The sequence below is a fragment of the Sus scrofa genome, chromosome 6 (assembly GCF_000003025.6).
Source record: "Sus scrofa isolate TJ Tabasco breed Duroc chromosome 6, Sscrofa11.1, whole genome shotgun sequence".
NCBI classification, from domain to species: Eukaryota; Metazoa; Chordata; class Mammalia; order Artiodactyla; family Suidae; genus Sus; species Sus scrofa.
This window is the reverse complement of record NC_010448.4, coordinates 28,894,579-28,910,962: the sequence shown is the minus strand read 5'-3', so window position 1 is coordinate 28,910,962 and position 16,384 is coordinate 28,894,579. Positions and strand designations below refer to the sequence as shown.

Genomic DNA, 16,384 nt, shown 5'->3' with positions numbered 1-16,384 from the left:
GCTTCAGAAATCTGCACAAATACATTGTGCTCTTGCTAAATACACATGGGGTAAGCCTCTAGAAGGCCAGCAAAGGATGACCATGTAGCTATAAGCTGAACAATTTCCAGAGCTCAGAGAACTGAGAAACATTCTAGTTCTGATTAGCCAGCACCCAGGCACTCGGCAGGGACCCCAGAAAAGTCATGCTGTACTAGTATGGCTAAAGTAGGCTTAGAGCAGGAGTTCTCAATAGGAGGAGATTTTGCCCCCAGCTCCCCCCACACACCCGGGACACTGGCAATATCTGGAGACATTTTTGGTCGGCACAAATGGTGTGGAAAAGAGGGAGGTGCTCTCAAATTCTACCAGAGACAGGGGTAAACATTCCACAATGCACAGGACAACTCTCCCAGCAAAGAACTATCAGGCCCAGGAGTTCCCGCTGTGGCACAATGGGTTAAGAATCCAATTGCATCAGCTCGGGTCACTGCAGAGGTGAAGTGTGGGTTCTATCCCTGGCCTGGGAACTTCCATATGCCAAGATTGCAGTCATTAAAAAAAAGAGAATCATCAGGCCCCAAATGTCAATAGTGCTGAAGCTGAGAAATCTTGAAATCTAGAAATCTATTCTAACCCTGCTCCAACAAAGCTCTAAAACAAGTACTGAGGGAGTTTCCTGGTGGTCTAGTTGTTAGGATTTGGCACTTTCACCACTACAGACCAGGTTCAATCTCTGGTCTGGGAACTGAGATCCCACATTGAGCTGCTGCACGTGTGGCCCAACAATAACAACAAGCCTTGAAAGAATCAAACTGATCTGCAAGAAACCCAACTGCATGCAAAGCTTTTAATGGAAGACAACAAAACCCACCACTCAGCAATGCAAATCTCCAACATACACAATATCCAAATAAAAATTACTAGACATGCAAAGAAGGAAAACAGGACCCAAAACCAGAATAAAAATTTACCCACAGAACAAACCCAGAGAAGACAGAGAAGCAGTTGAATAAAAGACAAGGATTTGGAGTTCCCAATGTGGCACAGTGGAAACAAATCCAACTAGTATCCATGAGGATGCAGGTTTGATCCCTGGCATCCATCAGTGGATTAAGGATTTGGCGTTGCCGTGAGCTGCGGTGCAGGTCACAGATGAGGCTTGGATCCTGCGTTGATGTGGCTGTGGAGCAGGCCAGCAGCTGTAGCTCTGATTTGATCCCTAGTCTGGGAACTTCCATGTGCCGCAGGTATGGCCCTAAAAATAAGAAAATAAAAAAAAGATAAGGATGCTAAAATAGCTGATATGTTAACTATTATTATATGTTAACTATTTAAAGGAACACAATGAATCTATGAGGATTAAGTTTTTAAAAAGAATCAAAGGGAACTTTTAGAGGTGAAAAATACAGTATCAGAAGTGAAAAGTTCACTAGATGTACATGACAGAAGATCAAATACCACAAAAGAAAACATCATTGGGAGTTCCTATTGGTGCAGCAGGTTAAGGATCCAGTGTTGTCTCTGTGGTGGCTTGGGTCGCTACTGAGGCACAGTTCTATCCCCAGCCCAACACAGTGGATTAAGGATCTAGTGTTGCCACAGCTGCAGCATAGGCCACAGCTGGTCCATCCCTGGCCTAGGAACTTCCATATGCAGTGGGTGTGGCCAAAAAAAAAAAAAAAAAAAAAAGGATCCAAGAAAATACCCATGTTCATCAACAGGCGAAAGGATGAACAGATTATGGAATGTACACACATGAAGCACTGCTCAGTCATAGAAGGGAATGATTCTTTTTACGGCTGCACCTGTGCCATATGGAAGTTCCCCGGCTAGGGGCTGAACTGGAGCTGCAGCTGCAGGCCTATGTCACAGCCACAGCAACAATGGATCCAAGCTGCAGCTGCAGGCCTATGTCACAGCCACAGCAACAATGGATCCAAGCTGCAGCTGCAAACTATGCCCCAGCTTGCAGCAAAACTGGATCCTTAACCTACCGAGCGAGGTCAGGGATCAAACCAATATCCTTGTGGACACTGTGTCAGGTTCTTACACCTCTGAGCCACAACAGGAACTTGAAGAATAATTCTTTTTTTTTTTTTTTTTTTTTAAGAGAATGCGAAGTATGTGTGTGTCTGTTGTGGGGGGAGTTTTGTTTTGTTTTTTTTCTTTTTTCTTTTATGGCCACCCCATGGCATATGAGGTTCCCAGGCCAGGGATCAGATCTGAGCTGCAGCTGCAACCTATACTATATTTCTATAGTGACAACGAGTTCTTAACCCACTGTGCCAGGCCAGGGATCAAACCTGTGTCCTGGTACTTCAAAGAAGCCACCAATCCTGCTGCATCACAGCAGGAACTGTTGAGGATAATTTTTGACACTTAAAATACTGAAGACAAAACTTAAAAGCATCGTGCTACAGAAAAGCACAAACGAGCACACGCCGTATGATTTCACTTACTCAAAACTCTAGAAAAGGCCAATTTAACTTATATTGAAGAAAGAAGATCCCTAGGGCCAGGGATATGGGGGGGTTGGGGGGTGGGAAATGACTGTAAAGGGTCATAAGGAACCTCTGAGCATGATGGAGATATTCTATTATCTTGATAGTGGAAGTGGTTACAAATGTGTTTGTCAGAACTGAAACTATACACTTCAAGTGAGTGTATCCACTTAATGTAAGTTACACCTAAATAATGTTGATTAAGGAGTTCCATCGTGGCGCAGCAGAAACAAATCTGACTAGGAACCACAAGGTTGCAAGTTCGATCCCCGGACTTGCTCAGTGGGTTAAGGATCTGGCATTGCCGTGAGCTGCGGTGTAGGTCATAGACTTGGCTCGGATCTGGCACTGCTGTGCCTGTGGTATAGGCCAGCAGCTGTAGCTCCAATTATAGATCCCTAGCCTGAGAACCTCCATATGCCATGGGTGTGTCCCTAAAAAGCAAAAAATATAATAATAATGTTGATTAAAAATGGGATGATAGTAATTCCCACTGTGGCACAGTGGGTTGAGGATCCGGTGTTGCCTATGTGGCAGCACAGGTCTGATCCCCGACCAGGTGCAGTGAGTTAAGGATTTGGCAATGGCATGCAGCTGCAGCATGGATTAGATCCTTGGCAAGAGAATTCCATGTGCTATGGGGGGATGATCTGTTCGATCTTTTATGCGTACATGTGTATGGTATGGTATGGTATGGTATGGTTGACTGACTGAGTGATTGGTTTACTTATTTATTGGAGAGCGGGGTGCCGTGCCTGTAGCATGTGGAAGTTCCTGGGGAAGGGATCAAACCCACACCACAGTGGTAACAATGCAGAACCTTAACCTCTAGGCCAGCAGAGAATTCCTGTATGGTATGCTTTAAAAATAAAGGGGATACTAATCCCTTCTTTTATGCATGTTTCAGATTCTCCATAAAAAAATCTTAAGTGAGAGAAAAAGCTGACTTTAGGCAGATGCTTTATTCTAAAATACCATATTTTTGGAGTTCACACTGTGGTGCAGTGGATAAGGATCTGGTGTTGTCTCTGCAGTGGCTCAGGCTGCTTCACGAGGTTCGAGATCAATCCCTAGCCTGGTGCAGCGGGTTAAAGAATCAGGTGTTACCGCAGCTGTGGCTTGGATTAGATACCTGACCCAGGAACTTCCATATGCCGTTGGAAAATGAAAAATAAAATAAAATTTAAAAATATTAAAAAAAATAAAATACTGCATTTTTAATAACCATGATGATATCCATAACCTCATCCTAGAAGCTTCTTTGTAAATCTTTCCACGTGCTCTGCCGGTATTAGTGGCATGTGAAATGTTAGAAGTCTAATTCAAATTTCTAGACTATGTAAAATATTTTGAAAACCTACAAAGACTGAGTTATACAGGGAAATCTCTCACACTGGAAGCTGAGGCAGGATGTTGGATGTAAGCAAACCTCTTTCTACTGTCAACTTAGTTTCACTTCTGTCTGATAAAACTCACAACTCAGACACACTGAGCCCCACAAGAAATCCAACTTCCTAAGCACAAGCACTCTTACACTTGATTAGCTCTGGTTTACTCATTCCTGATTTATTTTAACTAGTAGAGAAATAAACTAATAAGAGAAGCAAAGTACTTATCTTTAGACCTGCACATGGAGAGGCCCCAATTCTCTGTGATTATATGGCTACATTTATCCCAGAAACTGGAATAAACCTTTTCCTCTTTCCTACAACAGCAGGTAAAACTTTTGGCACAGGATGTGCTGATCTTACCCGACCCTATGGTCACCTCAGTGGAATGCTTGTTGATAACCTTAATCTTATCACTGAAGCCATTTTTCTCTACAATCTTCACTGCAGCATCAGCCATAGGCTTAAAAACCTAGATATTAGAGAAAAAAAAAACAAATAAAAAGAAGCAATAAATAGCATCCTAACACCCAAGATTAGCGAAATATGCCTTAATTTTGGCTGTAAGATCTGAAGTAAAAGAGGCCTCCACTATACAATTTCTTCCTGAATATACAAAATGGAGCTTTGTTACCATTTGAGATAGGCAAAACATTTCATTAGGCTGATTTGATATAAATTGACAAGACTTCATCTACATAACTTAAATACTTTAATCTCCAAATGTGTGTCATGGAAATGAATACAGAAGGATGAGATTCTGTTGGATTTAACTTGCAGCTAGGAGTTTCCATTACATATGAGGCACCCGAGGATGAAGGGTGGGTCCCAAGGAGGTTGCACTACCTTGTAAGGATGGCATCAGCTAAGCTAGAAGAAGCCAGGAAGGGGACCTGCTTCACAAAACCATGATCTGTGACCTGGGATGGGAAATGCATGTGCTCTTTATTTTTATCCGTCTTTTTTTTTTTTTTTTTTTTTTAAGGGACACACCCTCGGTATATGGAGGTTCCCAGGCTAGGGGTCAAATTGGAGCTGTAGCCACCGGCCTATGCTACAGCAGTGCCAGATCCAAGCTGTGTCGGCGACCTACACTACAGCTCAAGGCAGCACCAGATCCTTAACCCACTGAGTGAGGCCAGGCATCGAACCTGTGTCCTCATGGATACTAGTCAGATTCGTTTTTGCTAAGCCGTGATGGGAACTCCGCCGGTATGTGCTCTTTAGAACAAAGGGAGACTATAACTGTATTGGATGTTAAGTGTAACAGGTCACTCTCCTGCTTAACACTGTCTCAAACCCCCACTGCTAGCAGAACACAGCTTATATTTCCTTACTGTATCTGAGGCCCTCTACAGTGCACCACCTTACTTTACCCAGCCTTACTCCCCTCCCAAGCCCCTCAGTGTGCATGCACACATGTGTGCACACACGCACACACTACCAATGCTACAGCTGAAATGATCTTCCGCAAGCCTGAGCCTTCCCTGCCCTAACCCAACATGCCAAAGCAAACCCAATTTCCCAGGGCATCACAAATCCCCCCACAAAAGTCTTCCCTGAGCCCTTCGCACGTCCCTAAACATAAGCTCCTCCAACTCTTACTTTCTGGCTTGCCCAATTTAGACAGCACAGCCCGACCATGTTACTACATAAAACATACAGATGCACATGCAACAAAACACACACACACAGAGAAAATTTTTTTAAATGATGTAGTGACTGGTCACAATGACACAAGTTCCATTTTTTTTCTAGGTCCTTTTCTGCATCACCCAAATTTTCTGTCATGAACACACTTTTTACTATAATCAAGAGGAAAATGTTATACTCTTCTATAAAGAGTGCATATATGCTCAGTCAGAGAGGAAAAAGTCTTCACAATCTGTTTCAAATTATTTCTAGGACCTGATCTGGCTGGCTGGTTTTGCTGTAGTCTGAAGGCCTCAAATCCTCAGTTCTCACCAATCACTATGCCTCCACCCCAAAAGCACCACTAACATATACCACCCTCTCAGTCCTCCTCTCTTTTATCTATCATTTAAGGAGTTCCCATTGTGGCTCAGTGGTAATGAACCTAACTTGCATCCATGAGGGCACGGGTTCGATCCCTGGCCTCGTTCAGTGGGTTAAAGATCTGGTGTTGCCCTGAGGCTGTGGTATAGTTTGCCGAAGACGAGGCTCAGATTTGGCATTGGCTTTAGCTCAGCTTTGACCCCTAGCCTGGGAACTTCCATATGCCACAGGTGTAGCCCTAAGAAACAAAAAAAAAAAGAAAAAATAAACTATTTTATCTATCATTTATCTCCTCTGCCGACCCTTCAGGCTCTGTCGTCCATAGTCTCCTCCTCAGCCACCAACAACTCAAGAACACACCCCAAACACTATCTGGAATGAACTCTGAGTTGACTTCCCAGAACCATTCCGTTCCTCCCCTGCCCTGCAAATCAGTTTGGGTAAATGACCTTCCTTCAAGTAGTGCACCTGTCTGTTCTAAGGGTAACTGAATCTTTCTTGTCAGGTCAATGAAGTAATAAGTCAAACGATATTTAACCTCACACTGGTCAATGATACCCAAGGAGAAGTTTGCTAGAGATTCCTGGCAAAGTTCTTTCTTGCCTTTAAATAGGAGAAAGAAAGTGAGGAAGCCAGGACCATGCCTTGTTTTCAAGGCATTTACCACAGAAATCACTGTAACCGATACAGCTTCCCCAAATATTCTTTCCTTTTCAAATGTACTAAAAGAGAATCCTATAGTCAATATTTGTGATTTCTTATATTCCATCCTCTCCTCAACCCTACCCTCTCCTGAAAACATCACCTAAAAGGGGTCATCAATAACCAGGCTGTCACGCCAACAGCTTTCTTACTCCTCATCCTGTGCAACTTCTACACTTGTGCTAATACAGCAGCCACGTGTAGCTATTTAAATGTAAATTACAAGTGAATAAAATTTAAAAGTTCAGTTCCTCAGTCATACTAGTTACATTTCAAGTGCTGAGCAGCCACATGTGGCTAGGGACCACCATACTGGCTAGAACTACCATCGAAGATTTCATCATCAGAAAGTTCTGTTAGTGCTGCTCTCTCATATCCACACCTGCTGACCACTCCCTCTTTCTCACAATTTCCATGCAGTCTGCCTCTGCCCTCTAGGGTCTCTTCATGTCTGCCTCAACTTAACTTTATGGTCACTTTTCTCCCCTCAGCCCCCTGAACAGAGGCATGTTCCAAGGTTTGCTCTTTTCAGTCTACTCTCTCTCCTGGGACAGCCACCTACATTGCCAGCTTCACCTGTCACATCTTTAGCAAGTGAGTCCCAAATCCACCTGTACGTGCACCCCTCTCAAGGTTCAGACTTCTGTCTCTAGGGACCAGTAGGCTCTCTCTCTCTGGCGCTCTCTCTCTCTCTCTCTCTCTCTCTCTCTCATTCTGGACCTGTCTTTCCTCTTGCCATGCAGCTCAGGCAGAGCAGAAAACCACAGGGCAGTCCACAGAAAGGATGAACAGAGGATCAAACAGGTGGTCACTAAAACACAAACTGGGAGGCCATCATAAGATGTCAAGAGTCAAACAGAAGAGGTCTGAGAGTTACAAGCCAGAGCAGCAAGAGAGAATTAGAAACCCAGGTAAGTGAGCTAGGAATAAAGAAAAACCCAAGAGTCTTACCAATTCTATCAAAAAACATGTTGTCGCTCTGTATTTGTAATTCACAGTCCATATATATACTGGTTCCTGCCCCGGGCCGGTTCTCTCATACTTAACACCTCCAAAATTCAATGCATTGTCTTTCCCACCAAAGTATTTTCCTCTGAGTTCCTCCTATGAGTCCATGGTATCCCTGCCCCCACCCGAGACACCCACACTAGAAAACTCTCTCACACACGCACAGCACACCTCCAACCAAAGCTACCACTAAGGACTGAGAACCATATTAGGAACCAAAAGACCAAGTTCTAGGTCTAGCTCGCCTGCTTATCAACTGTGGGACTTAAGTCTTTAACCTCTCTGGCTCTTAGTTTCTTCATTTGTAAAGATAACAAAAACTACTTGAGGTTATCAAGGTAACTACCCTAAAACACTGTTTTCTTTTTATCAGCTCAAAAGCCTTGAATACTCCCCCAAAGGCAAAGAAACGGCTCTTAATCATTTTTATGAAATCCTGAGACAAGTGTACAGAATCACGTGCGTGCATGCACACACACCCTTCCCAGGACTTTCAGGGACACCTAAAACCCATTACTCTTCCCTCCCCACACCCTTTTTGGCCGCATCCACAGCATATGAAAGTTCCAGGCCAGGGATTGAACCTGCACTGCCACAGAAACAACACCAGATCCTCAACCTACTGCGCCACAGTGGGAACTCCTGAAACCCATTACTCTTATCTCAGGTTAAGAAAACTTAAGATAGTTACAAGTCTTTACTGTGATACTTAGGTCCTCCAGAGTCTGGCTACAATCCAGTTTTCTGAGTTTTTCTACTGTGACACCCTTTGCCACAGCTCTGGATGACATTATTCTCCAAACACACTACGGTATTTCTTTAACCCAAACTGGCCATCTTTCTGGACCATAAGCATGCGGGCCACCCTGTGGGGTGGGGAACTGGAAAGATCCTGGCTAGAATAGCCTAGAGTGCTAAATTCCAGATTTTACATAAGAAAGCAAAAAGCTTTAAAAAAAAGTGTTTAAGCCACTGTTGATTAGGGATTTGTCTGCAGCTCAATCACCATATGAACCATATTTTGAAGGGCAAAGTGCTTATATACATGCCCCCTTCCCAAAAGCTTGGAAGAAAATACACCAACATTTTAACATGGTTAACTGTGCATTAAAAATTTGTTTTATTTTCTATTTATCAAATTTCCTCTAGTGATATGTATTATTTATATTATCAAAAAATAACATGTTTACTGTTTTAGGAAAGGAAAGAAACAGCAAGGAGTTCCTGTTGTGGCTCAGCAGCAATGAACCTCACTAGTATCCACAAGAATGCAGGTTCGATCCCTGGCCCCACCCAGTGTGTTAAGGATCCAGTGTTGCTGTGAGCTTTGGGGTAGGTCATAGATGCGGCTCAGATTCCGAGTTGCTGTGGCTGTGGTATAGGCCAGTAGCTACACCTCTGATTCGACCCCTAGCCTGGGAACTTCCATATGACACACGCGTGGCATTAAAAAGAAAAAAAAAATAGCAGATTGGCAAACTACTGGTAAATGTAGTAAGATAACCTGGCTCTGTGGGGACACTGAAGGTAGCATATCTCAACCTAGATGCACATTCAAAAATCCCAATTCTGAGGCCACATCCCAGAACAATTAAATTAAAATCAGGAGGCTGGGGGACAACTGACGAAGTATCAGTATTTTTTAAAGCTCCTCATGATTCTGACATGCAGCCAAGGCTGAGAACCACTGATTTCAGAGGAAGAAAATGAACTCCTGGAGAAAAGAATTGTCTGATTCATCTCTATATCCCCAGAACCTGGCCCTGGGTTCGGCACAGAGGGAACACTCTGTGTATGTCTGTGAACAAATGAATGGTCATAGAGCAGGGGACACAAGGGACTTCCCACACAAGACATATGACTCACCTCAACAGCATAGCAGAAGTCGGCGCCTGCTGTGACCGCCATCATTGACAGAAGTCCTGTGCCAGTGCCAATGTCCAGAACCAAAGCCTTCTGTCCTCTGTCCTTCACCCTGCTCACAGCAGCCCGAATACCTTGGTAATATTTCATATTCTAAGAAAAAGAAATAGCTGTTACTTTACACCAGTTATTCTAAGTAAGTGCTTTGTGAAGGTCTGGAGTCACAGCAGGCAGCAGCAGCAGTGTGAGACATGACCTCAGGGCCTCTCTGGCTCACTGAAGACCAGCACTGACTGAGTCCAGAAGGCCCTGCAAGACTCCAAGGGCAGTGGGTCAGCTTCCTGAATTTATTAAGGACTGTCTCTCCCCTCTCTCCACATCCACTCTTCCACACTCTGCTTAGAGATGCTGGGGCTGGGGCTCTGCACCACATTCTCCTTTTTCAGCTGTTAGGACTGGACAACAGGGGAACTAGAGGGAGACTGGAAGGCAAGAGGAAGGAGAAAGCCCACGCCTTCCCATACAGCTGCTCTCCTCAGGCTATTCAGAGAGCCACAGCACTTGAGCTGTGACCTCTCTCAGAGGTCTGAGCACCAGCTCCACAGGACCTCTCTTCCACACAGCTAGGTTCTGGAAACCCCAATCTCCTCCCTTTGTTTCCCCAGCCCTAGAAAAGGGAACTGCTTCCTGCAATTACTACCACTAGGTTACCCTGATGGCTTCCCAGTCCTCTCATACCTGTGTAACCAATTCCCTCTATTAAATTCCCTCTGTTGAAATATGCAATGTGGTTTTTGGTTCCCTTAATGGACTCTAATTCCAAGAGCTTTCTGAGCTAAAAAATATTTTCCCCTCATGAAATTATTTCATTATTTGATCAGTTCTTACTAGCTTAAACAGACACGTTTTTTTCTCTGTATCAGTTTGCCTGATTAAGTACCCTGACCCTTCTATTGAAAATAACTAAAAATGATGGTGAGGGAGTTCCCGTCTTGGCACAGTGGAAACGAATCCAACTAGGAACCATGAGGTTGTAGATTCGATCCCTGGCCTTGCTCAGTGCGTTAAGGATCCGGCATTGCCATGAGCTGTGTTGTACGTCGCAGATGTGGCTTTGATCTGGAATTGCTATGGCTCTGGCATAGGCCAGCGGCTACAGCTCCAATTCGACCCCTAGCCTGGGAACCTCCATATGCTGCAGGTGTGGCCCTAAAAAGGCAAAAGAAGGAAAAAAAAAAAGATGGTGAAAATATTTGTAAATCTGTTTAAATACACTGATGAGCTTGCAAGTTAGTGAGGAATATTAAAAGGCCGAACACCTAGACATGGATTCACCCTAGATGAGCCTTAAGATGACTCCCCTACCAGCTGACACTTTTTTTTTTTATTTTTAGGGCCACACCCATGGCATATGGAGGTTCCCAGGTTAGGGGTCAAACTGGAGCTGTAGCCACTGCTGTATACCACAGCCACAGCAATGTGGGATCCAAGCCACATCCACACCACAGCTTAGGGCAATGCTGGATTCTTAACCCACTGATCAAACCTGCATCCTCATGGATATTAGTCAGATTCGTTCCCACTGAGCCACGACGGGAACCCGTCAGCTGACACCTTAATCACAGCCTGTAAGAGACCTGGAGGCAGGGGCACAAGCTAAGACTTCTGACCCACATAAACTGTGAGATAACAACTCTTTTAAGCCATTTAATTTTGGGATAATTTGTTATGCAATAGAAAATAACTATTATAGCGGAAATTCCCTTGTAGCGCAGTGGGTTAAGGATCTGGCACTGACTATGTGGTGGCTCAGGTCGCTGCTGAGGCAGAGGATCAATCTCTAGCCTGGTGCAATGGGTTAAGGATCTGGCATTGCTGCAGTTGTGGTATAGGTTTCAGCTGCAGCTCAGATTCAATCCCTGGCCCAGAAGTTTTCATAAGACACGGGCACAGCCCAAAAAAAACTTAAAAAATAAAAGAAACAAAATTATTACTCACAGATGAGATGAATATCTGTGAATCCAAAACACCTATAGATAATTATCAGAATTAAGAGAACTTAGAAATTTTTTTTTTTTTTTTTTGTCTTTTTGCCTTTTCTAGTGTCACACCTGAGGCATATGGAGGTTCCCAGGCTAGGGGTCGAATCGGAGCTGTAGCCACTGGCCTATGCCACAGCAACGCAAGATCTGAGCTAGGTCTGCGACCTACACCACAGCTCATGGCAACACTGGATCCTTAACCCACTGAGCTAGGCCAGGGATTGAGCCCGCAACCTCATGGTTCCTAGTCAGATTTGTTAACCACTGAGCCATGACAGGAACTCCAGAAATTCTGATTATAGGATTCCAAATCAAGAAATAAAAAACAACTGAAATTTGGCATTATTAGTAACAGCCTTTAAAGCCTTGGCAAAGTGTAAGATTTCTTAAATAAGAGACAAAAGCACCAGCAAATAAAAAATATATAGGATAAATCTGACAGTAAATTTAAGAACCTGTCTTTCAAAAAAACAACTCACAAACTAAGAGACCAGGAATACATATAACTGATAAATGGTTAGTACCCAGTACATATAAAGAATTCCTATAAATTACTAAGTCACTAGGCATTTCCTGGTGGCTCAGCGGGTTAAGGATCCAGCACTGTCATTGCCGTGGCTCTGGTTACATCTGTGGTTCAATCCCTGGCCCAAGAACTTCTGCATGCCAAGGGTGCAGCCAAAAAAAAAAAAAGAACATGAGTAGCCAATGAATGAGCAAAAAAAGCTCACACTCAGTAGTAATCGGAACAATGCAAATTAAAACTACAGTGAGGGAGTTCCCTTGTGGCTCACTGGGATAAGTAGCCTGTGTTATCACTGTAGTGGCTCAGGTCACTGTTACAGCGTGGGTTTGATCCCTAGCCTGGGAACTTCTGCATGCCACAGGTGTAGCCCACAAGAAAAATAAAAAGTACAGTGAGAGACTAGTTCAAACCTACTAGATTATCAAAAATGTAAAAACTGCTTAACACAGGAAGTGAGAATGTGAACTGGCATGATTAACTTGGAAAAGAATTTGACATTACCCAGCAGAGCTTAACACACTTGATGGTCAATGGCCAGCAATTCCATTTCCAGGTATACACACCCTAGAGAGAAGCATGCATATGCACCATAGTCCAGGTACTGGAACGTTCCAGGTAGCACTACTTACAATAGCAAGAAGCTGGAAACAAACCCAAAGCCTATCAACAGAAGAATGGGTAAGCAGTGAATATTTACACAATAGAATGAATACAGCAGTGAAAATGAATGAAGATACAGCTACATGCAAAATGGGTGAATCTCAGAAACAATGCGGAGCCAAAACGCATGTCACAAAGAATAACACAATACGAATCCATTATGTAAAGTTCAAAAAGAAACTAAACTGAAGCTCCCATCGTGGCTCAATGGTTAAGGAATCTGACTAGCATCCATGAGGACGCACTTTCGATCCCTGGCCTTGCTCAGTGGGTTAAGGATCCAGCTTTGCCATGAGCTTTGGTGTAGGCTGGCAGACGTGGCTCAGATCCTGTGTTGCTGTGGCTGTGGCATTGTCCAGCAGCTACAGCTCCAATTCAAGCCCTAGCCTGGGAACCTCCATATGCCACAGGTACGGCCTTAAAAAGCAAAAAAGCTAAACTAATAATTTTAAGGATATGCAGTATGTGATAAAACTATAAAGAAAAGCAAGAGAGTAACTGATACAAAGTTTAAGACTGTAGGATTTTTTTTTATGTTTTTGTTTTTATTTTTATTTTTTGCATTTTAGGGCCACACTGGGAGCATACGGAGGTACCCAGGCTAGGGGTCTAATCAGAGCTAGAGCCACCCGGCCTACACCACAGCCAGAGCAACTCGAGATCCAAGCAGCATCTGTGACCAAGAGGATGAAACCAACAGAATAGCAGATTGTTTTGACCTTTCCTCCTGCAAGGAAATCTAGACTATTAGGGGAAAGTTTGGATATAAAAAAATGGTGTGTACACAGAAAACTAAGCAAAAATAAGATAATCATTAACAAAGAATTATGCAAGAAAGGAAAAGTAATCAAAGTACATCACACAGCTCAAGTGTGAATAGTGTTTACACATGCCTAATAAAGTTAGCAAATGATTTTAACACACACACATTGATGTAACTGTTTACCTCATCACAACCCTTCAAAGAGGGTATTACTATTATCCTTATTTTACAAGATGAGGAAATAAAAGCACGAAGAATTTAAATGGCTTGTCTACTGAAACACTGAATATTAGCATTTTTTTTTTCTTCTGCTTTTTAGGGCTGCACCAGTGGCATATGGAGGTTCCCAGGATAGGGGTCCAATTGGAGCCACAGCAACATCAGATCTGAGCCACATCCTCGACCTACACCACAGCTCATGGCAACACCAGATCCTTAAACCACTGAGTGAGGCCAGGGATCAAACCCACAACCTCATGATTCCTAGTCATTTCCAGTGCACCACTACAGGAATTCCAAACACTGAACGTTAATTTATTTATTTTTTCCTGAATATTAATTTAGCAAAAATTATAACTTCATTGGGAGGAAAGAATGAGTGGGAAGGAGAAGCTGAAAGAATACCAAATTATCAGCTGTAACAGTGGGAAGTCAATAGGCAACAGCTATTTAGATCTGGAAGTAGATATAAAACAAATAGCTCAAAAAGAAGAAAGAGGAGGCTTCTAAGGGTAAGCATAAAAAGGTTTTTGTCTGGGAGTTCCCGTTGTGGCTCAGTGGTTAACGAACCCGACTAGGAACCATGAGGTTGCAGGTTCGATCCCTGCCCTTGCTCAGTGGGTTAAGGATCGGCACTGCTGTGAGCTGTGATATAGGTCGCAGGTGCAGCTCTCGGATCCTGCATTACCATGGCTGTGGTGTAGGCCAGCAGCTACAGCTCTGATTCGATCCCTAGCCTGGGAACTTCCATATGCTGCGAGTGGGGCCCTAAAGTGCAAAAAAAAAAAAAAAAAAAAGGTTTTGTCTGGGGGAAATGATCCACCAAGGGGATTGCTCTTCTTCACCATAAGCCTCAAAGAAACATGTGACCCTTAAAAGTAATTGCATTTACGTCTTGGATAAAATAGGTATGGCATTTCATATGGTTTTTGTTCATTTCTTTTTTTTCTTGCTGTTTAGGGCCACACCTGAGGCATACGAAGGTTCCTAAACTAGGAGTTAAATTGCACCTGCAGCTGCAGGCCTACACCACAGCCACAGCAACTCAGGATCCAAGCCACAAATGTGACCTACACCACAGCTCAGGGCAACATCAGATCCTTAACCCACTGAGAGAGGCCAGGGATCGAACCTGCATCCTCATAGATACCAGTTGGGTTCTTAATCCGCTGAGCCACAATGGGAACTCCCTTATGGTATGTGCTTTTAACCACAATGAGAAAAGATAAAGTTTTAAAAAATCAGGATGACAGTTGTTACAATTGTTGAACTAGGAAAATGAACATCAAACACACTATATCCCCCCAACGCAGGGGGGTGCAGTTTTTCTCTGTGTAGCTGTGGCTGTAGGGTAACAAAGAAAGTAGGACTAGGAGCTAGCCTGGAAGTGTCAGTACAGTGAGCTCATCACCAGAGAACCCTGATTAGCAGCATCCACAACAGTAAACAGGGTCAGCATATGCTCCAATGACAACCATTAAATTAGTTATCCCCCCCCTTTTTTTTTTCTTTTTTTTTTGTCTTTTAGCTATTTCTTTGGGCCGCTCCTGCAGCATATGGAGGTTCCCAGGCCAGGGGTCCAATCAGAGCTGTAGCCACCGACCTTTGCCAGAGCCACAGCAACTCGGGATCTGAGCCGCATCTGCAACCTACACCACAGCTCACGGCAACGCTGGATCATTAACCCACTGAGCAAGGGCAGGGACCGAACCCGCAACCTCATGGTTCCTAGTCGGATTCGTTAACCACTGCGCCACAATGGGAACTCCCATCACTTTTGAGATGATAACTTGAAGCTACTACCACTGCAGCCCTCTTAAAAGGCAACTGGGGAGTTCCCATTGTGGCTCAGTGGTTAATGAACCCGACTAGGATTCATGAGGACGTGGGTTCGATCCCTGCCCTTGCTCAGTGGGTTAAGGATCCAGCACTGCCGTGAGCTGTGGTACAGGTCACAGACATGGCTCGGATTCTATGTTGCTTCGGTTATGCTGCAGGCCAGCAGCTACAGCTCCAATAGGACCCCTAACATGGGAAACTCCATATGCCACAGGTGCAGCCCTAAAAAGCAAAAAATAAATAAATAAACAAGAGGTATATGACATGATTAGCCATTAGAAAAAAATGGAAATTAAAGTTACAAAGCTAGATAATGCACACTTAACATCCAGCAATTCCACTCATATATTTATCCTAAAGGAATGAAAACATGTCCACCAAATACTTATATGTGACTATATATCATATGATTTCATTTAGATGAAATTTCTAGAAAAGGCAAAACTAATGGTTGCCTAGCTCTAGGGGTGGGCACCAGGATTTATTACAAAGCATGAGATAATTTTATAGGATAACGGAAGTGTTTTAAAACAACAAAATGTAAGGTACCATGCAAAAGTAGAGAGAAATTTGTTCATCTTGACTCTTTCACTAGCCAGCAACTTCTGACTCCATTTTCTCAAGTGCACACTTGGGGAGGGGAGAACAGAATTAGAATTAAATAATGTAGAGTCAGGAAAGCTCCACCAAAGAGACTGAATTTTACCTCAAAAGCAGTGAGAGGCCACTAAATGGTTTTAAGCAGAGTAATAACACGATTAGACTGGTATTTCAGGCCAAGACCCATGAGGCTGCCATAGTGAGGAAGAAAAAGAGGGACCAACACCAGTAAATGAGGGCTGAGCAGACAATGGGATTGAAAGAATCATACAATT

The 16,384-nt window shown here is 43.6% G+C and overlaps 1 protein-coding gene across 13 annotated transcripts in view; it reads right to left on the bottom strand.

Annotated features, from left to right (window-relative positions):
* Positions 1 to 16,384, bottom strand: part of PRMT7 (protein arginine methyltransferase 7) — a 62,757-nt gene that overhangs the window by 34,942 nt on the left and 11,431 nt on the right. For all 13 annotated transcript variants that reach the window (XR_002344579.1, XM_021094144.1, XM_021094146.1 and 10 more), the window contains 2 exons: positions 9,464 to 9,613; positions 4,235 to 4,343 (listed from right to left, as the gene is read on the bottom strand). Coding sequence is in view for 12 of the 13 variants with exons in the window: in XM_021094144.1 (XP_020949803.1) it covers positions 4,235 to 4,343; positions 9,464 to 9,613 (259 nt within the window). In the remaining variant the exon portion in view is untranslated. The remainder of the gene's footprint in view (positions 1 to 4,234; positions 4,344 to 9,463; positions 9,614 to 16,384) is intronic.